The sequence below is a fragment of the Squalius cephalus genome (genome assembly GCF_949319135.1).
Source record: "Squalius cephalus genome assembly, chromosome: 7".
NCBI classification, from domain to species: Eukaryota; Metazoa; Chordata; class Actinopteri; order Cypriniformes; family Leuciscidae; genus Squalius; species Squalius cephalus.
The window spans coordinates 32,615,495-32,637,644 of record NC_137128.1 but is presented as its reverse complement, the minus strand read 5'-3'; the positions used below and the strand labels follow the sequence as shown (position 1 = coordinate 32,637,644).

At 36.1% G+C, this 22,150-nt stretch overlaps 2 protein-coding genes across 5 annotated transcripts in view; both read right to left on the bottom strand.

The window, feature by feature from the left end:
• Window positions 1-511: 511 nt before the first annotated feature.
• kiaa0040 (KIAA0040 ortholog) lies at window positions 512-7,251 on the bottom strand. The gene is made up of 2 exons (XM_079875982.1): window positions 7,048-7,251; window positions 512-3,310 (listed from the first exon to the last, which is right to left on the bottom strand). The coding sequence occupies exon 2, from the start codon at window positions 2,781-2,783 to the stop codon at window positions 2,448-2,450; it is 336 nt and encodes a 111-aa protein (XP_079732108.1). The 5' UTR covers window positions 2,784-3,310; window positions 7,048-7,251; the 3' UTR covers window positions 512-2,447.
• Window positions 7,252-15,157: 7,906 nt separating this feature from the next.
• tnr (tenascin R (restrictin, janusin)) overlaps window positions 15,158-22,150 on the bottom strand; it is a 207,908-nt gene continuing 200,915 nt past the window's right edge. For all 4 annotated transcript variants that reach the window (XM_079875803.1, XM_079875805.1, XM_079875802.1 and 1 more), the window contains 3 exons: window positions 19,422-19,583; window positions 19,104-19,267; window positions 15,158-17,450 (listed from right to left, as the gene is read on the bottom strand). In XM_079875803.1, the coding sequence (XP_079731929.1) occupies window positions 17,334-17,450; window positions 19,104-19,267; window positions 19,422-19,583 (443 nt within the window). In that variant the 3' untranslated portion in view covers window positions 15,158-17,333. The remainder of the gene's footprint in view (window positions 17,451-19,103; window positions 19,268-19,421; window positions 19,584-22,150) is intronic.

The window sequence follows — 22,150 nt, the reverse complement described above, 5'->3', positions numbered from 1 at the left end:
GAAGCATTTTCATACAAACTGACACTCATTTTCATGCAGAACTCGACTATCAAAGCTTTGCTATCACATATTTTGAATGAGAGCACAGGAAACAGAACTTGAATGCTTTGTTGTTTAAACTAATGAAAAATGTTCTCCTTCCAGCTGTACCAGAAACCAAAATCAATGAAGGACAAGTATGGCCCAACTTTACTGATTATGCAATGAATAATTCAGTGGTTGCTTTACCCGATAATACAAAAATGCGTGCTAGCCAAACACAACAGTTAAGTGAAAAAGAGCATGATGGTGGGTGTAAATGCATGACTTTCTGAAATGCATAATCAAAATGTGTTGAAGTAACAACATAAACGTCTAATTATGGCACTGCAAACATCCCTGCATCTGAATAGTGCAAGAAGATCAAAGTTTGTTTATCAGCAAGCCCAATTACACACAACTGTGATGATAATGCTGTATCCAACAGTCTGAGTTTTGAGATGAGTATAATCATTTTCACTCTATTGTGAATAGAGGTGTTTAGGGGAGATTATGAGGGAGATTAAGTGTCTTTGAGCTGTTGATCTATACTCTAGTCAATTCATCCATATGGGTCACAGAGCCAACATAACACCCCCCCTCTCCCCCTTCCCCCTCCCCCTCTAACCCTCCTCCCTCCCTCCCTCCCCCCATCCCACCCCACCCATTCATTTTTCTTTATATTATGGTTTAGTCAGTCGACAGTGAGAAAGGCAGGTTATATAGGGAAATTGTGGGAAAGTATCAATTTCTGAAGCCATTTCAAGCAAGTCATTTTAAATGCATCGCATCCTTCGAGTGAAGGACAAGTGGTTGCAACCCACTAAGTGCATCACTAGATGCCTTTGACATCTTTGGGAAATGTTTTGGTTTAAGTGCAGATTTTAGAAGCGTTTGTAATTGTGAAGAGCTCTTTGGAATTTTGACATATTTATGACATCTGGCTCGATTAGAAATGTTAATCAAGCAATTGGCTATTATTGTTATTCCGATAGAATAGATCTTTTTCTTTTGTACAGCAGTTGAATAAACAAGAAGTTCATATTGAGTACAGTAAATGGCTAGTTCTGTCATGAAACTCTTGATGGCGCAGGCTGATTGGTCATTAAGACAAGCTTATGATATTTATTGCGTTAACTTCTTGGCACAAGCTGATTGGTTCATGTCACCAGCCATTGGCCATTGCTCAACATTTAAATGGTTGGTTACCATTCACTATATCAGTTTGCAGCGCACTTTCAGAGTTCGTCTAAAACCCTCCACCTCCCCAGCTCCACCTGTATAGATCTGCTATGGTTAATTGATTCTATTTGTGCAACAGCAGTATGTCTTACATACTCAATGCAGCATATCAGCATATGTATTAGCAGTAGCAAGTTCCTGTTTCTGTGCAGGCAATAATCTACAGAAGCACCAGCAATAATCTATAACAACAGCAATAACAGCAGCAGCAATTCAGCAGCAGCAGCCAAGCAGATCTATTCTGCCAAGACCAAATAAATTAACATTGTCATATCCATTACCATGCTAAAAATATCCTGAGAGTTGTCATGATAAAACTTGTGTATTTTGGCACAAATGAGCAAATTTCAAATGAATCCAAAACAGAATCAACTGTTGCACTTGCTAGCAATAGACAGCACAAAAGTTGTTTTTCGTTTGCAAAATAAATCCGTGTTTTCGAATGAATCGATTCCATAATGATTCAATGACTCACTAATTTAGACAGTCACTAGCTTTGTTTATGAATGAATCTCACTCATATAGACAGTCACTATTTTCGCTCCTGACTGAACCAATCAATGACTGGCGTAACAATGTAACGTGCAGAAAGAGTCACTGAAAATCCTCACCGGAACGGTCTAATGGTCTATTAGGGACCATTCACACAGAACACATTTTTGCGTTTAAAAACGCAAGACTCATGGCAGTGAAATGAAAAAATGCAAGGTCTAGAGATGCGTTTAAAAAAAAAGTTAAACTTTTTAATTAGGCGCCACATTTTTAGAAAGCCATGTCATGCGTGAGACTGGAGAAATGCATGAGCACAAAGATCAAACACGTCCGTCTAGACTAGAGCATGTTTACACACACAAATCAATAGAAAAGTAGCGCAGTCAAATGCAAAAACAAATCAAATCAAATCAAATCAAATCAAATCCAAGGCCCTGGACTAACTGTTGTAAATGCATTTCTTTTCACCTACAATGTGGGTTTTGGGAAAGCCTTTCAGGACCACACACACATCATAAAGCATATTCTTGCACATTCATTCACTCCCAAATTACACTTCTATACAAAAAGTCTCTTGAAATTCTCTTTTCTACATTCAGGCATATGTTTAGTAAACACTGCTGCAACACTTTGTACCTTTACATGTACCATAAAGATAAATAAATATAAAATTGTTCATTGTTCAACGTGGCTTTTTACACCATAGTGAGTGCAAGTCTGTCACTACTCATGGGATCTGTTTTGACTGAGATCCACAAGTCTTCACTGTTCTGGCTGCCGTTTTTCTTTTTCTTCTTCTTTTCGGACTTCACATTTGTGACTGAGGTCTCGCTTTTGCCGCGACAACACCGACATCCATCGGCATGACGACAGCAGCAACAGTGACAGCACACCAGCACAGATGTGAAGAGCACAACCAGCGGCAGAGTCAGAAGCACTACCAGGCAAACCGTGTTGTAGATGCTCTGGTCATGCTTGGATGAAGCGAGGCTCCACATATCACTGAAAAACTGCAGGATTGCCTCCTTCATGGTTCAGCAAGAGTTCTTCAAATCCCTGTAGAGATCAAATCCAATGTGATCTGAGATGTAAAGCCACTGTAGATCCGATTAAACCAGTAATTAGCATGGGATTTTGGTCTGGAGATCAAGAAACTAAAGCACGGTGATAGAACTGGCTCAAATGGACAGTTCAGTTCAGGCCTGTTAAATGTTCTGATGTCATAGTCCCATCCTGAGGAAATATCACACCCGTTGTAATAAATGACGGACGGACAATTTCAAAATCCTTGATGCACACAGTTATTGCTTTAATCCCAAACCTCACTATTCATCTCATACAACGCCTTGCCTTTGGGGTCTAACAACAAAGCATTGCTTATGAGATGTTCCTCTTTGACTTTTGACGATTCATATCTTGCGGCTGTGAGGACTGCGGAGAACGTGGGTCCTGTTTATACTGGGTGGATTCCTCTCAGCATCAGTCCCTCTGGAGACACCAACTCTATTTTAGTCTCTTCTGCCTTGACTCTCACAGATGTGATGGAATTGGGGCATTTCTGGAGAGAGAGAGACAGAGAAATAAATAGCGGGAAAGAGAGAGAGAGAGAGCAGAAGTTAAGTCAGCTGTGGATCCTTCAGTGATTCAATGTCTCTCATGTATTCTGACTCTCATCAATGTTGCAGGACAGAGTCATGAGTGCACATCTACACGAGTCAAACCAGGTCTAAGAACCAAGCTTCTGACTGGGCTATAATACATATTTTTATGTGCTTTTTATAAAAAATTTTAATGGCAATTGGCAAATATGTGCACTGTTAAAAAAAAAAAAAAAATCAACTTGATATGAGCTTCATATTGTAGAGTTAATTCAATGTTGCTCAGAAAGTTGATTTAGTATTATTTTTTATTTTATTATTTTAAAATATATATTTTTTTATATTATCAACGTATACTAAAACACAAATAAACAAATAAATATATAAGCAAGTAAGTAAGTTAGTAATAATAATAAATATATTACTGAAACAATGAGAGATAAGGCATTATTTCAACGGCCCGAAGAACTATACGCTGACGTCAATAGACATACCACAATGATGGTAGAAAACCAAATACACTGTGGAAAACCACAACATGACAGTTAACTGACATAGACAACAAGCACAACAGCAACATAATGTCATCAACATAATAGTAATGATGAAGTACACTCAAAAAAAAGATTTTAGCTCTTTGTTCAATTTCATTAATTAAAATGAGCATATACGACACAACCCTTCATAGAAATGATTCCAGCTTAATTTCATTAAATGTAATCAATGTAATTTAAAAAAAAAATGGTTTTTAATTTTTTTTAATTGAGTCAACATAAATATTTTTCGTTCATCTTAACCAGATGTCACTCAAAAAATGAATTTTGGCCTCTTGTTAAAATAATTAATTAAAATAAGCAAAAGTAACACGATTGTTTAATATTGTCACAACTTAATTTAATTGTGTTCAATCAACCTAATTCATTTGTGTGAAAACTACATGAATCATTGTTGTTGAATCATCTAACTGGGCAGTGGATCTGTAGTTCCCAGCATGCTTTGCAAGGGACTGCATTAAGAGGGTCAATTTAGGGAAAAAGTGTTATTTTATGTGTTTTTCAGTAAATGGAAAGATGTTGTTAGTTAATGTTAGTGTTTAATGTTCAGTTATGTTAGAAACTTAGAGGACTTTCTGTAATGTTTTTGAATTTTGTGGTTACCATTATGCAGAAGAGTGGCGACTGTGTTTAGGCTGTGGGCTCAGTCTTACACTATGTGTAAACCTCACTCGCAGACCTGCACAAGTAATATTATATTACTATGTAAAAAATGGTTGTAATTCAATTGAACACTAGTAGTGTCTATCATTAGAAGTGACCGAAAAGTCAAATTAACTAAAATTATAATGTTGGTGATTTAAGGCAGGACAAAAATGAAATGTAGTTAACCTGACATAACTTTATCTAGCAGGAATGACTAAATTAATTTAAATTCATACAACAAGATTACAACAAATTATTTCAAACTAATTCGATTTTGTTGGAAAAATGGAATTAAATTTCGTGGAAAACCTTTCCTTAATTTAATTAAGTTTGTTCAACAGATTATTTTTTAAAAGTAAATTTTGAAGTAAAATTAAGTTTAACCGATGGATTACAGGTAATTTTAAGTTGATACTCGTCTCAAGGTTAATACACTATGCTTAGACCTATTGATGTGGATTCATGAAGTTTTCCTGAAAAATTAAAAGCACTGAATACAGTAGAGTAAATGTAATTGTTAGTAATGATTATTATAATGATTATTGATCACTTGCATATCAAATTAAAGGTATCAAATTATCAAATTATGTCTTAATGTTTGATGCTTGTTTTGTGTAATTATAGGCAAGACCTGGCAATAGGTCAATTAGGAGCAATTCAGTGTTCTCTATTTATACATGGATAAGTATGAAAATTCATTAAATTTATTAAAAAGGAACATTATATAACTGACCCAACATCAGTTAAAACTATTGGACAGTGAACCGTGAGAATTTTGAAATGTTTCGTAACCAAGGTTTGATACAATATTCCTAATTAAATATGCACTAAATTACTTACATTTGCAGAACATAAATCTGAACATTGGATAGAGGCAGGTTCAAAATTATTGTTTAATTTTTTCTGGAAATGTATGTCCACTTCAGTAGCACTTACATTCCCAAACTTTCCAGGTTTATTCCTGGCTGTATTCAGAAGGATTTTACAGAGGAGTTTGTTAATATATTGTTCGCCTGATTTATATAACATTTTATTCCTAAAAACATGGGCGGTTTTTTTTCTCCAGACAGTAGATATAATTTCTGATTTATGGAATGATTAAAAAGAGATATAAAAAAATAATAATTTTGAGAAATGTACATTTATATATTGTACATATACTGAAATATGAATTTTCTTTCACAAACTCACCGTGGAACCAAAATAATAAATAAATTAAAAAAATATTTCCAAATGTGTTGCACAATGCATGCAATGTGTTTGCCCTGCTTCCTGCAGACAGTCTCTCAACAGGAAATATGTTTGTGCTGCAGATTCTTGTGAAAAACACCTATGCAAGAGGAAGTGACTTTTATGAAGACAAAAAAAAATAAAAAAAATATCAACGTAGCTTAACGCTGCAAACGCATCATATCTCGTTTTCCATTTTGAAGTTTCAGTCGTACACTTGCTTAAGACTTCAAGAGCATTCAGCTCTCCGTTCTCACTCTAATCCTTCACCTCCTCGGCATGACCCCTCTGAAGAAGAACAATCACTTTAAATAATTCTAAGATCTGCAGAGGAATGTTAAACAGGAAGACTCTCTCAGCTTCACACAAAGCCAGGATGGAGCTCCGAATTTCACCGACAACATCAGTTACATGCAAAGACATGCCGTTGTGCACATCATGTCGAATTCCTCCGAATTTCGTGAGGAGGTTGTTAGATTCACCTAGTAAAGGCATTTTTTTTTCTGAGACCCACAACCAGATTTAACACATTTCGAAAAGACAAATACAGGGACATGATTAACCTTCCACAAGAGAGGACACTGTCTAAATACAGCACAGGCCCTCAGGGCGCAAAATGTGTTTGAGAGAAAGAGGGCGAACATGGCTGAGAAAGCTTCACTCACAATTGCTTAGTTTCATCTGTTGGAAGCTCTGTATTAAACTGAAGTTAAAGCGTCTGTCTTATAATCAAACACTTGCTTGCTGCCATAGACCTGTGATGGAAATATTTACAAAAGCAGAGGACTTTTAAAGAGCCCGTATAAGCCTCCACCTGCCCTTCATTTAAGGTGCCCAGTTTATATTCATGAATGATTTGTATCTCCTACATTCCTACTTTGGTGATGCCAAACAGCAATGTTTTTCCAGACTTTAAAGTAGAGTGTACAATCCCGGGCGGCAATATAAACAGAATGGGTTTTACCACATCTTTGCCAGGACTAATCTGAAAAAGGTCAAGTTATTTAAGGAATATCAGCCAGAAACACAGAGAAAGCTAAGCAGAATGCACATGTGCTAAATATAAAAACAGAAAAGCATATTTCTCAGCATGTCCACAAGCTTCTCCGTTACACAGAATGTCAGTCACGACACGGGAGGAACTCAGAAGTTAAAAGGGCATATGGCCTGAATTGAGTTAGCTGTTCTCAGCTATGCCACATGTGACAAACAGATGCTCATCAGGACAGTAATCCATCATTTCTCAGCCCAGAAGCATTAAACCTTACCGGCTCTGATCAGAGGTCAGTCCAGGCGTCTCTGCGGGCGTCACATAACCCTGCTTTCAGCAACACAATCTGCTGCTCTGACTGGAGGGCACATATCCACAGCTGTACCTGCGTGAGAGAGGAGGAGTTGAGTCACTGTAGGCCGTACGCTTTAAGAAAGAGCCCTCTGTCTGCTCGCAACTCTTTCGCCTGACACACACTGCATTCTTGTGGTTACTTTATAAACTCAACTTCCCTGTGATGTCACAGAACGAAGGGTGGGGAAAATGTGTCACTGTGTTTACATAGTGCCCACAAAAAAGGTTTCAACATGTAATGGTAGCATTTTGAAAGTGCACAGAGGAACTAGAGAATCGTCTCAAATGCTTTCTTATTGTTATATGCTTTCTTATAATGCTTTCTTATATATGCTTTTAAATGCTTTCTTATTGGAAATTGTTATGCCTTTAGATTGAAGTGCAATACAATCTAAATTAATACTTCACATTGAATGAGGGCAAGAGTAATAGCAGTTTTGTTTTTTAGTAGATTTGATTTATGGTTTGCAACATTTATCAAATGAACAGTAACAGGGTTTATTTACTCATACTCATCAAAATGCCACGGTCCAAAAGAAGGCATTGTATAGTTCGATTTTGAAAAGGAAAATTGTGCTTGACTTTAGGTAATGTAAAATTGTGTCAGTTTAGCCTCATATCTCTTCGTCTCATAACATTCACTACAATTTTAAAAATATGTATAAATAGGGCCTATAGTAGGCTAGTATAATAATATTACTGTTCAAATATTTTTTTAATTTTTTTTTTTTTTTAAGAATTATCTTATACTACCCAATGCTGCATTTATTTGATCAAAAACAATAAATGTAAAGCAATCAGTAAAAACAATAATATTGTGAAATATTATTAGAATTGAAAATAGCTTTTTTCTGTTTTTATTCTATTTTAAAATGTATTTTATTCCTGTGATGGCAAAGCTGAATTTTCAGCATCATTACAGTCTTCAGTGTCACACGATCCTTCAGAAATCATTCTAAAATGATCATTTGCTGCTAAAGAAATATTTCTTACTATTATCATCAATGTTGAAAACAGTCGTGTTGCTAAATATCGTTGTGGAAACTGTGATAAAAAATGTCAGGATTTTTTGATGAATAGAATGTTCAAGGATATCATTTATTTGAAACTCATATCTTGTGTAACATTCTAAATGTCTTTACTGTCACTTTTGGTCAGTTTAATGCATCCTTGCTGAATAAATTATTTATTTCTTTGAAAAAATGAATAACCCATAACTTTTGATTGGTAGTGTATAATATCAATGTAATAATTATATTAATTAATCTGATATTATACTATGACTAAAATGAAGCAGCACACATACTGTGGGCTTTACTCGATCAAGCATGAAAATGCAGAACTGAGTGTTTATTTTGGGCACGTTCGAGACTTGAACTTCTCTTATTCAACCAAGTGACCCAGCAAGATCTCCATCCCCTGCTGATGTTCATTTCTAACACTACTTTCACAATTAGAATAGTCTTGAACTTAAATAAAACCAAGACAAGTCTCGTTTGCATTTAACACGTTTAAATGCGCCTTCTAGCAGACTGGGGTTGTGTTTGATAATGTAAAGCCTGGACTCATCATCTTTGATGTCTCACAAGCTTGAGGTTAAGACTCTAGTTACTGCGGTTATTCACACCCAACTTTAAAGTTCCAAAGAAGGAAGACTCAAAAATGATCTCTCTCAACCATCATTTCAAAAAAATTCGTCCATTGTCTCTTCCATCATCCTTCTGTCTGACGTTCTGGCCTCTGATTGGATCTTTCAGAAGCAGCATCTGCACATCCCAAAGGCACAGAGTGTGCTTCGGAAACATAAGGGTGTTAAGTTTATGTGCAGTCCTTCTAATGAAAAATAAAGAGGGCCGCCTCTGAATCCAAATATAGTCCAGGCCGTTCCCAACCAGTCAGAACTGTAGCTCATGAGTCATTCTAATGAAATGTATCGGAACAGTGCTATGAAAACAAGAGGAGGGACCAGAGAATGCTCTGTGCTCTGCCATAAATGGACCTACTGTACTCCCTCCTAACTTTCTATACTGCTGTGACTTAAGAATCAGGTCATTTACACAGGAATTGAAAACTTTTTACACTTATTTTTTTCGTATGGTTTTTCATTTCAACCCAAGTATGAGGTAATCTTTGCGTGTAGGACTTTTGGAGGGGGACATTTCTCAAAACAGGGAACTACTCCTTTCAGAAATGATGCACATCTACAATCACATGAATTTGTGCTGAACCTTGAAATTCAGCTTCCTGTCTTCACTCACGCACATCACCCCACCCATCCCTCCCTCCCACCGTCACTTTTATATTTAGATCAGTAAACTCCGAGAGGTGGAAAGTAACGAGTTAGTAATGGAACATTTATGAATCAAAATCGGTGTGCTTTTATAAACAGAATTTTAAAACTTTAAAAATTTGTTTGGGTTATCCATGTTTAAAGTTAGACTAGTCAAAATGCGCCATGACTGTACCTAACCTTGTTTTCATTTAAAGAGCCTACATTGTTAGGCTAATAAACTATACTACTTCATGGAAGAATAGTTTATGCTCATGTTTCTTCTTTTTAATTAGTTGAATATTTATGAAACATTGGTCTGTTTTTATCATATGCCATCACTGATGTTTTGCTTCATTTCCTGTTCTGCTGATCACCAAATTGCAGTAAAATGCAAAAGTGGCTTGTTGCTTTGTTCTATACTATAATAAACAGTGCTTTTTCAAACATAGAACAATAATATACTTTAAGCATACATTTTCTTAATACATTTATTTTTCTTAAATATCCACTAAATTCTGTCAAATACTGTAGTTCAATAATTTTAATAACATTAGTCCAATTGTTTGAGACATGTAGTTTGCGCAGTGTAGCCTATATTATTTTTTATTTAATGTCTTAAAGTGAAAGTCCACCCATAAAATCATTTTGTTTATCTTCATGTTGTTCCAAACCTGTATGACTTACTTTCTTCTTTGGAGCACAAAACAAGATATTTTGAAGAACTTTGCTAACAAACAGTTTCCGACTCGTTTCCCATTGACTTTCATTGTATGGACAAAAAAATACAATGGAAGTCAATGGGAACCGAAACGGTTTGGTTTTCAGCATTCTTCAATCTCTTGTGGTCAGCAGAAGAAAGAAATGCATGCAGGTCTGGATGAGTAAATGAAGACAGAATTTTCATGTTTGGGTAATCCTTTAACATTATCTAAGCCATCTCAAACTTTCAGATTTTTATTTAGATTATTGCAACAGTCTTGTTAACACAATATCTCATGATGTTAGGTAGTCTAAACATATGACAGTATTGTTGATATTCAGAATATCAGCCTAAATGACCCAATAGCAAGTAGCTTAGAAGAGATCATCACAGAGATTGTGGCTGAATGTGTGAATGTTTACTTCCGCTTTTGAGAACATGAACTGAAATGCCCAACAATACACCTTTTTTATTTTTTATTATAAAAGATAGTAAGAACAAGGTCAATGCAATTTTTTAAGTTATGTTTTACAATGTCATTTCAGCTGACAACAGAAAGCTTAAAATAGAATGATTAATTTGGGCCAAACTCGCTCTAGGATTGGATTTAGCCTGGACCATATTGAGGCCAAAAAGACAGAATAGTTTCAAAATAATGCATCCCATGAAAGGCCATATGAATACATGCGTATTATTGGGTTTCCAGCCCTAAAGGGTACTTCTGTGGTTTTTGCAACGAATGTTGTGACATCTTGATAAAAGGACAAAAGCTCGGGCATGCTCAATACAAGAAGGTTGATGTTGCCTGAGAGCATGAATTCCAACATGGCTGAGGAACTCAGAAAAGCCTGCTTTTGTACTAAGAGCTCCTTTCTGGAAAGCTTTATTTCATGCATCAAGTTGAAGTGTGCACTGGAAATCCAAGCAATATCTTGTCACGCATGTCACAAAATGAGGTGCAATATGAACTTATTGTTAATTACAATCAAAACAATGACTAATCCATCATTTAAAGATGAAAAAAAGCTCATAGTTATAGTTTACAATTTATATTGACCCTAAACGAACCACAAAGTCGTTTACATACTGGTAGGATTGAATAATCTTATTTTGAAAAATAACATACATTTAAAGACAGGTACTAGTACCTTAATATTAAAATAAGCTCTAATGCTTTGCATGACTGATGAACCAACATAAAAATATTTTATACTTTTATAGCAGTAAATAACACTATTACAGTATGCCATAGCTCTTTAAAAGCATGCAGCTTTTTTGATTTCTCAGCACCGCTGACCTGTCAAGGTCAGATAAAAGAAACTTCAAATAAAGACACATTACTTCTTTTAGCAAACTCTTTATCCTTCTGTTTAGGAATCACCTGCAACTGCATGAAGCTTACCTTTAGATGTACATTGATCGCCGGTGTTTCCTCCACAGCATGTGCATGAACTGGCCCTGAACGTACCTCCACTTGTTCTGTTGAAGCTGTTCCAGAGATTTGAACTTGGTTGCTGATTTAACCCCCGTATGTGTGTGTGTGTGTGCTGCCATTAGTGAGTCCTCCTACAGGCAGCCGCCCAGCCTCTTATTCTGGTGTCAGGAGTGATTAGTTTGCAGCGTTCAGTGACTTGTGAAGATTTGGGGGTGGTGTACTCTGCCTACTTACATCAGACTCACCCTGGGCACGGTGCATACAGGGACCTAGAGCTCTGATAATAGAGCGAAGAGGTTCTGATGCCAGAGGGGTCAACCATTTCGAGAGCCCTTCCGGTTGATGATCGGGCTATAAAGTGTTTTATCGGGACACTTTTAAGTGTGCACAGTAAATACCTGCGGCATGGCTCTTATTTTTTACCTCCTACCTCAGAGAAAGCATTGAAAAGGCAAGCATTAATGTTACTTAATACAAGCCCCAGCAAGTCAGTTCAAGACTTCTGTCCACCCGCCTTATTTAGATAAAAGGGGTTATTACAGCTGTAGCGCTGAACAGAATCACATACAAAGAGGATTTCTTATGTATTTTTGGATCATAAATTAACACCTAGCAAGAGTGTGTCTATGGCTGTGAAGCGTGTGACGCAGAATTGAGTAGCACATAAAAACGGTACATAAAATTCTGTCACCAAGCAACCACCATTGATAATGTATCCTTTCTGTACTCAACACGCCCCATTCTTCTCAACGTTTCCTACAGGAGTATATTTTCATATCATTTTTTTATGCAGAGGCCATGCATATTCATACTAACAGCATGGTTGTGAGTGTTATTCACAGCCTATAAAACAGTTCAACAGTGATGTTGTTTTCGACACATTATATCCAAAGTGCTTCCACACTGAAGTACCGTATGAGCTTAATTCGCTTTGCCAAATGCACTTTAGCACATCTGAAGATTCACTCAACTGCAGAACCAGGTGACTGCTTGTTCTTGTTGAAAAGGAGTGAATCCTAGTGCTGTTTTCTTTACTATACTATCATTATTAGAACAACAACAACTAATTTATATGTAAAGCCCAATGTTCATTTGACTATGAAATAGAAGCTGAGTCCCGACTGGGGCATAGTTAAAATAGACAGATCGCAGATTTTATTAATGAATTTGTTAAATTTTTTATTATGATTTTAGTGTCAATACACAGACATGAATTAGTCACTTTAACAGTGACTTATTTATTTCACTAGTTTGAAAGGTACATTTAAGAGGAAAGTCTCAGTGCTTTGCAAAGCTTCATTTAACCTTCACCACAGTTCAATAATATTGAGTAGCCTAACTTACTTTTTAGATGCAATTTTGCATTACTTTGTGTATTTTTGCTCGACCAATGATAATTCCAAAGGAAGTCAAAGCTGAAACGGTTTCGCGTTTCCGAGCAACACAGTTAATGAATCAATGTTGTGAACGAATCGTTTGAGCGAATGATTCAATGACAAAACTTGCCTCTACCTACTGGTATATCAATGAAAAAAATACTGAAAAATCCCCACCACAAATGCAAAGACTGACATTTTGTCTTTTACGCGCAAACACAGACAAGTATGGAAGCTTGTTTCCGCCACAAAATAAAACATTTTAAAAGATAATTGCAACTTTTTATCTCACAATTGCGAGTTTACATCTCGCAATTCTAACTTTATTTCTCAGAATTGCGTGAAATAAAGTCGCAATTGCGTGTTATAAAGTCAGAATTGCGAGATATAAAGTCAGAATTGCGTGTTATAAAGTCAGAATTCTGACTTTTTTTCTCGCAATTGCGACTTTACAGTATATCACGCAATTCTGACTTTATAACATGCAATTTATATCTCGCAATTCTGACATCTTTTCTCACAATTGTGATATAAAGTCCAATTCTAAGGAAAAAAAGACGTTTTTTTTTTTTTTTACCACAGAATAGTTTATATCTCACAATTCTGACTAAATAACACGCAATTGCGACTTTATATCGTGCAATTCTGACTTTATATCTCCCAATTGCGACTTTATTTCTCAGAATTGAGACTTTATATCTCGCAATTGCGACTTTATTTCTCAGAATTGCGACTTTATATCTCGCAATTGCGACTTTTCTCAGAATTGCGACTTTATTTCTCACAATTCTGACTTCATATCTCGCAATTCTGAGAAAAAAAGTCACAATTCTGACTTGATATATCGCAATTGTGAGGAAAAAAAGTCAGAATTGTGAGATAAAAAGTCGCAATTATTATTATTTATTTATTATTCAGTGGCGGAAACAAGCTTCCATAGACAAGAGGAACGATACAAACAGCGAAATGTCAAGTGCGGATGGAAAGCCCCACCACTCGGTCGCTGCAGAATGAGTAGCCAATGCTTTTAAAAAAAAAAAGGTTAATCATTTATAGGATTTTAATTGGCTACAGAACATGCAATGGTTATTTAAAAATACCCCCCAAATCACTTCACAATCAAACACAGATTTTGTATTTTGAATATTTTATTAATGTGTAGAAAATGTATTAAAAAAGGAACTATACAGCACATTTTAAGTTAAACTAGAGCTAATTCGATCTGTTACAATAATATCCAAGGTTATCTGACAATGTGGTTAGCAAGTTAGGGAAAAATGTCTCAAATACTGTTTTTGCACACATTGCCTGCGTCATTAGTGTTCATGCTAAACACATTTTCATTTAGGTACAAAATGTAGGGGATTATTACAATATCCTACTGTTCAAAATGAAATAAAAGTACACAAGAGTGGTAAAATGACCAGATCGCCTGCATAACACAGAGTTAGAGTTCCAAGTGTTATGTGTAACATGTTTTTAAGTGTTTTCCATGGTGAATGTTGAGCCATAAGTGGTTTGGTGGATAGGAGGCATGTCAGAATGGAAGGGTACTTGAAGTGTTTCCACCATATGCTGAGTCAATGAATAATGAAGGAAAACCTGCCCCTGTCTCTCTCTTGAGAAGCGGTCAATCACAAACTGAAGTCTCTATTCCTCTTTCAAAAATAACTAGAAGGGCTGCTTCCTGGGAACCACAAACAATTAGTTTGCTGAAGAAAACGGTTAGAAAACACAAGAAGGTACACATATTTCCACCCATGTTCTCCACAGAACAGTAAATGGATAAAATGATGCCTTCTGGTGCATGCAAAATGTAAGTCTTTTTCAGTGTTCAATGCAATTAGCTTGAGCTGATTAAGAATTGACTTGGTTTCTATTTCCCATCCCAGCTGTTGCTACACTCTCTAATCTTACCCCTCAAAAAGATAAGAAAAAAAATAGAAGCATAGGAAAAGGGTAGAAACTCTTTGAAAACATCATAGTGTTGTCTCTCAGAAGAGGCTCATTAGGAGATCTGCGACTATAGGAAACAGGTGTTGTTAGAGAAGCAGAACGCTGGAGACCTGAAAAAAATTATCTATGCAGAGCATGCAGATATACTGAAGCAGAAGAATCTGAATTTGAAATCTGACTTCTTGGTGTTTAGGACCACGTACTGTAATATTTTCTGTGGCGACAGTAACATTTGATGTTATCGAAACCCAAAAATATTCTTCAAAATTCTCCTTTTGAGTTCCAAAAAAAAAGCAAAAAAAAAAAAAAAAGCAAAGTTTGGAACAGCATGAGAGCGAGTCAATCATTTTCAGTTTTTGGTTTTGCACTAAATTGAAATGCAGAATAAAATGTAGATCTTTCAAATGTTTTAATTGAATCCCAGCATATCTGTATTATGCTACTGTTGTTTCAGTACTTTCAAAAAGTTAATTAGACAAAAACACCCTCTAGTTCAGAAATGAGAGAGAGAGATTTGCTACTAGAAAAAGAAATATCACTTGCTGCATGAGGTAAGTGTTACACTGCATGAGGAAAAGTTTAGAAAAATATCTCATGGTTGCACTCCTTCACAAACCCTTCAGTCACTGTACAAAATACATTGAGTCCATGTTAAACTACAGAATTAAATAATATATTTTTGTCAGGTACAAAACGTTAAAGAAGAAAGACTATGTTCTAAGTTGCACTATAGGAGTTGCATTGCTTTTATGACCTATTGTGTATATGCCAAGCCTTAAAAGCTCAAGCCCGACTGCTAGTCAGCATCCATTTTAGAATGACTCTGAATGAAAGGAATAGAAACATCTATGAAAAGAACCCTTCATATGGTCTTCTCTCTGCAGTGGTAAACACAGACTGCATTTCTCCTGCACTCAACTATGAATTGCTATTAACCTAGAGGATTTACAAAGACACAGATGGACACAATTATTCTACAGGAACAAAAACATTTGAAACACTGTAAAGCATGGAGTGTGTGACGGAGCTATGCAAAAATTCTCCATATGAGTTCTTCATATGTACATATCAGTGCTCTCAGGCCAGCTTATATGTTCATTTAGACAGATCTAAATAAAACACCGATGTGGGATGATGTGATATTTTTACTACTAATCAGGGGTTCGTTTCCCAAAAGCATCGTTAGCCAACTATGTTCGCAAGTTCCGTCATTATCAGCATAGTTCAACGAGTCAGTGTTTCCCGAAACCATCGTTCTAACGAACATTCGCAAACAGCATCGCAAAGTTGTGTAGTTGGAACGACAGCTCTCCACCTGTGGTTAGAAGCATAGTTTCTAGTTTGCATTACATGTGGACTAAATAAATCCTTATCTTGAGCAAAATAAGCAAGCTGACATTCAGTACAACCTGTGTCTTTTATTTAGAATACATACAAATGTCAATTACGTCTTTTAGTTTGTCAAGAGATTTAAAGCACCGTTTTTGAAGAGTGCGCATGTGCGAACGTGCTCTACTATGTAAGAACGAGCCTATGATTGAATCTGGAAATAAAGCAAAATAACTGAGAAAAATGAGAAATAGTCCTCAGATGCCATGTCTGTAATTTATAGCAAAACATCTAGCGTTAATTCGATCTCAAACAGATTCATTAAAAGAAGTTATTACTCCATCACGTGCGTGACGTCATAAACCAACGTGGTTGAACGACCACTTTGCGACAATACGGTTTCAGGAAACAGTCGTGACTAGCTAGTTGATTTCTTCAACGATGCATCGAACTATTGTTGTTAAGCAGAGAGTTACGTCATTGTTCGGGAAACGCACCCCAGCCTTGCAAAAAATAGTACAATTTAAAATAAATTAAAATATGGAACAAATTATTTGATTGAAAAGCATTTTTGTTTCAGATTAGTCTGAATTGCCCTCAGATACTGAATAGTTCTTTGGTTTCTGAGGTTTCAATGATGATAGAATTTTGTGTTCAACAGTACCATGGCCAGTTGTTAATATAAGTTTAAATATGAGATGAAATTAGGCTTCAGGGTGCAGTAAATGCAAAATCTAACACTGTGATGGGTCTCATGAACATGAAAATCATTCAGTTAAGCTACTATTTAAAGGTATTTCTCATCATTTATAAAAATAGAAGCATCTCATTTTTAGGGGCATTCATTTTTCCCCAAAATCTTTTATCTCAAAGGGAGAAATGATCTATTTTCTTCATTTAATGAGGTTCTTTTCTTAGGCCTCACACTGTAAACGTGCTGAACAATACCGAAACTTAGTCTTCATTCTCCCAGAACTGAACAAATTGCATTACACATAAGAAAGTCACCGAACCTCAAGGTTTAGTTTACAACCAACATTCGTCAAGGGGGTTTTGTCATTCAAAGATTTAAATAAGTTACATCGCTCCTTGTGTCCTCCTCGCCCCATTTAAAAATAGAAACAGCTAGTAGGACGGTGGATTAATGGGTGGACCTCCTCCGCTTGCCACTGATGCTGCGGTAGTTGAAAGGTCTAATCTTCATCTCCACAAAAGGGATGGAAAATTCATGGCCTTTCCAGTGATACCAGTTTATACCCTGCGGAAGTCAAACACATAATGTTAATACACAAACAGTTATATTAACTAAAGCAATCTCATAAAATGCCGTTCTAGTACAGATACACTTTCATATGTTTAGACAGAAAATTAAACATAAAATATCAACATACTGACATTGTATTAGCATTTTAAACTCTTTCACTCAATGTATTTATAACTTAAGTGTATAAATGTTTATGAATCTTATGAAATTCAAAGAATTATAAGATTATAAGAATGATAAGAAAAAAAGCGAGCTGGTATCGCCGGCGCGACCGTCGACCCCAGGGGGTTAAAGGATGCACCGCTATTAAAATCCTAGTAAGCCAATAACTATTTTCATGTTATATCCAATAACTCATAAAAATAGGCATCACAACATCAATGGATAGTCTGAAAATGGATATTAGTTTTAAGATTTGCTATTTAACATTGTTATAAAATAATTCGTTTTTTTTAATAATCAGTGTTAGATGATGGCAAAGGTAATCTAAATGTAACAATATTGGAAATGAGCATAACATTTAAATACAGACCAACAACTATTAAACATATCTAATATCCAGTAACTGATATACAATATTGTGAAACCATACTGAATTCATAGGTTCATTTTATGGAATTTATGGAATTGTGCAATGAACCAGTTTCAGTTTTGCCAGAAAAGTTGCAAAGATCTGTACAATTTGTAGGTAAGTTATACATAAGAAAAATGTTTTTAGATGCAGTCAGTATGTTGATAATGTGCATTTCAGTATCAATCCAAAAGCACAAAAACATACGTTTACAATTTATGTACAAAAAGCAATTGTCTAGCAATTCATTGTTATTACTACTGAAATACCTCACAAAGTCAAGAACACCTCTCAAAAGAATATTTTTTATATTATAGGCCTTTATTAGTTTTCAGAGTGTTAACCTCTGCTTTTATGAAAAAAATATCACAGTTACCAATGGGAAATATGACCTTATCGTTTATAAGCTACACCAACCCGCTAACGCTTGTGAGAAAGCTGAAATGAAAGCAGACAGCGAGACAACAGGACATGACACAACACAGTTAAGCAAGGACGGATCTACAATATTTTTACCCATTGGTCTGTGAATCTCACTTATCAAGCTTTATTTGCTTTCAGTTTGCTTCCAAATGCTCTTGCATGTTTCCTGTCTTTAGCGCTTGCCCTTGCAAACAAAACCACAAAGAATGAGTCACAACTAACAAAGGCCCTGTAGGTGTAAGATTAAATAGCCGAATTAAGATGTAATCAAAGTACTAAGTTCCTGTGAGAGTTTGCATGTGTAGGCAGTTTGTGCCTACTTGTTACTCCATAGGTGGGGGAAACAATGCATGTATAAAGGTGCGGCAACATTAGCGAAATGCAAAAAAGGCCCATTGTCTATTGTCAATAGTGTAGTGATGTATGAAGCACAGCTCACGCATAAGTCACTTTCAAACCAAGCAGCTTTCTGTTGGACAACACAGCAAATCCAGATGTCTTTTGTCCTCACTCGAAATTCCCTATTGCGTTGATTTCTATTGAACTGACTGGATTTCGCCTGAGACGATTCGCAGAACAACGGTAAATGTGACCGCACCTTTAGGCTAATTATGTTGATATACCAGACATTTCAGTCCAGTGCTTAGGACTACCTGGCTATGTCTGGACTCTCCGTATTTTCCGTTAAGGTTGGCCCGATGACAGTTTTTGTACCACCACGCTCCCTTGTAGGACAGTGCACAGTTGGTGACAGCAATGTCATTGTCCTTGTCCTTGGTAGAGAAAGGTCTGCTCTGGTGGTAGCTCAGAGAGTCACCTGGGGTAAAAAGAGACCATAATTACAATTGATAGGCTTAAATATCCAAAACCACTCTGGAGAGATCATCTTTGGGTTGTTTAAATTAATAAAAAAATGAGTTATTTCCTTTCAATGTATTTAAAATGAATGCCCAAATGTCCTCCGGCCGCACCTGCAGTGCCATTATACTCTCCTATCCTCAGTTTGTAGAGGCTCTTGGAATCTCCGATGGAAAACCTGTCATAGTTGGCATATGCAGACTCCTGGCCGTCTTTCATGTCAATGCGGAGCTCGTAACGACCTTGAGCTGCAATCTTCTGAATGCTGTCCAACCCTGCATGGAGAAATGGAAAAAAAAAAAAAGTTCTGAAGAACACACCTAGAACACTATCTACCATCCAGCCATCCCATCTCTGTGTTCCAGCCCCTTAACATGTGAAAATGTTGTCTTCAAATATGGTCCACACTGATAAGAGTCCATAATTTAATATAAAAGCCGTGCTTGTTTGGTGGTCCATCTCACTCTCTCTGACTCTTATATGTTCTGAAGATAAGGAGCAAAAGACTGCAGATAAACAGTCTGTTTATTGAAGATAATCAAATTTTCTGACTGTGCAGTGGAGAAATGCCCTGTCTGGCTAAAGACACAATCACTTTTTGATAGCGTAGATGTCTCCTGATAATAGAACTCCATCTATTTCGTGAGTGTCTACAAGGATGTGCTGAACTGTAACTAAGCCCTTAAACTCACCTCAGGATTTAAAGCCATAGAATGAACCTAGGAAGCAGAAGGCTGATGAACTGTAAAAGTGAGCGAAAACGATCTGAATCACCTGACATGGTATAAAAGAGCATCTTTAAGGGCAGCCATGTTGTAATGAGATTAGTAAAAAATGCGGTGGGGGGAACCTCATTAAATAGCAGCATGAACACCATTTTTTTTACTGACCCAATCAGTACAATCCCAGCAAGAGACTGTGTTTTTACTTGATTAAAATCAGTCAGGCATCACATGGCAAGATATCTAAAATATTACAGAATCATATTACTTTTAATCACCATTTTGGGCCAAGTATTGCACTTTTAACAGCACACTGCACAATTTATTATTATTATTATACATATTATTTAATTATATTATTTATACCTCACAAAATTTTATTAGATGCATTTGCCGAAGGTGTAATCAACATAATAAAAAAAAGGATAGAATCAATATAATTAATAAGGTTTTTTTTTTTTTTTTTTTTTTTTAACTGGAAAACAAGACAGTGAAATGTGTAAAAACTGTATTAGTGAGTAAAAATAACCAGTTAGTCAGACTGGTTAATGTGGTAAATACAGTCTGCACACCAATTATCATAGCATTATTTCAAGCAGAAACTGAAAATGCATAACATCATTCCAGTGTCCTGAATAAAAAAAACAACAACATTCTAATTTTCAAATGTGTTGCAAAGAAAATAATCTTTTTTTTTCTCAGTTCAGGAAGACTGCAAATCTCTTGGAATAATGGCAAACAGACTAGCGGAGTCTATTACTTTTAACACCATATCTCTACAGTATTGTCCTATCTGCATGGTTGAACTCCAGCCCCATTTCTTAAATACACCATTCAGAAGTAACTGACTGTCATGACCAGGTGAGGAATTACAAGGAGAGCCCAGGGACCATGGAGAAGTAACAAGTACCACAGGAAAACAGACATGCTCTCTTCTTTGAATGCTCGAATGAAGCAGGGCAGCAAAGTTTATCTGCCAAGCTGTGTGGTTGATGAACATATAGTGTTTGTAGTCCAGTTTAGTCGTATTTGCAAAAAAAAAAAGAAAAAGAAACAAAAAAAGGTGTGTAGTACATGACAAGTCTTTCATCATTACAAAAATAACTTCACATTACATACCAGCTGGGCTTAAAAGCAAAAAACTCAACACAATAATATATAAATAGCTGACACAAAGTTGTGATACCATAAACAACCTACAGTTAACACCATGTTTCCACCAGACCAAGCAGAGTGTCTCACTGTTGAAAAACTAACTATATATATATAACGTAAGCACTCATCTATGACGCAGTACACAGAATAGACTGTTTTCAGCTTGGTGTCTGTTTTTTTTTTGTTTTTTTTAAATCACGCTGTGGTTATACAGCGGTATAGCAAAATATCTACTGGTCCCAGAATATACCACCTAGCCCTGCTAATTATTACCTTGGTAAGAAAGCATACTTGTGATTACGGCAGTTGCATTTACCACAATGATGGCAATGTCTACTCCAACAGCCACAAAGTGATTTCATTGTGTTAAATGTCTATTGTGTATATAAATGTAGTATGTGAAGATGCCGCTCTTCAAACGTACCAAGAAATGCAGCACTGCTGCAAACAGTGTTTACTTTCTGCTCATGAGCTGAAATCTTTCAAATGTGCTCCTTCCACACTAAATATCGTTATACATATTATCCAGGCCTAAATGTCTGCAGAGTCATAATTTGTAATGTTTACTTTTTATCTGTAATTGAGACAATGCTCTGAAATCCGTGCTGTGCACAAACGTTATTTTTTCCCTGAATTTTAATGAATATAATTATAGCTTTCTAATAAGATTTATGCATCAGGGATAAAAAGGAAAATGGGCTCTTTTGTTTTCCATCAAATTGGATTTTGATGAAAATAATTACCGGATCATTTAAACAGAATCTGAAAGCTGAGAGTCACCAGTAACAGACTGAGGGGTTCTGAAGCACAGAGCCGATACAAACACTAGATACTGAATGCAGGAGGACACATGGAGAATTTCAAAGGATGGTGCTTTGATGCAGCCTCTCACATAGCTAGAAGACTTTGTGTTATTTTCATCTTTATTCAGAGCAGCCCTACACTGTCTCTCATTTGAAAGTATG

What these genes read in the sequence shown, in the direction of transcription:
- kiaa0040 (XM_079875982.1), bottom strand. Translation starts at nt 2,783, where the DNA reads ATGAAGGAGGCAATCCTGCAGTTTTTCAGTGATATGTGGAGCCTCGCT.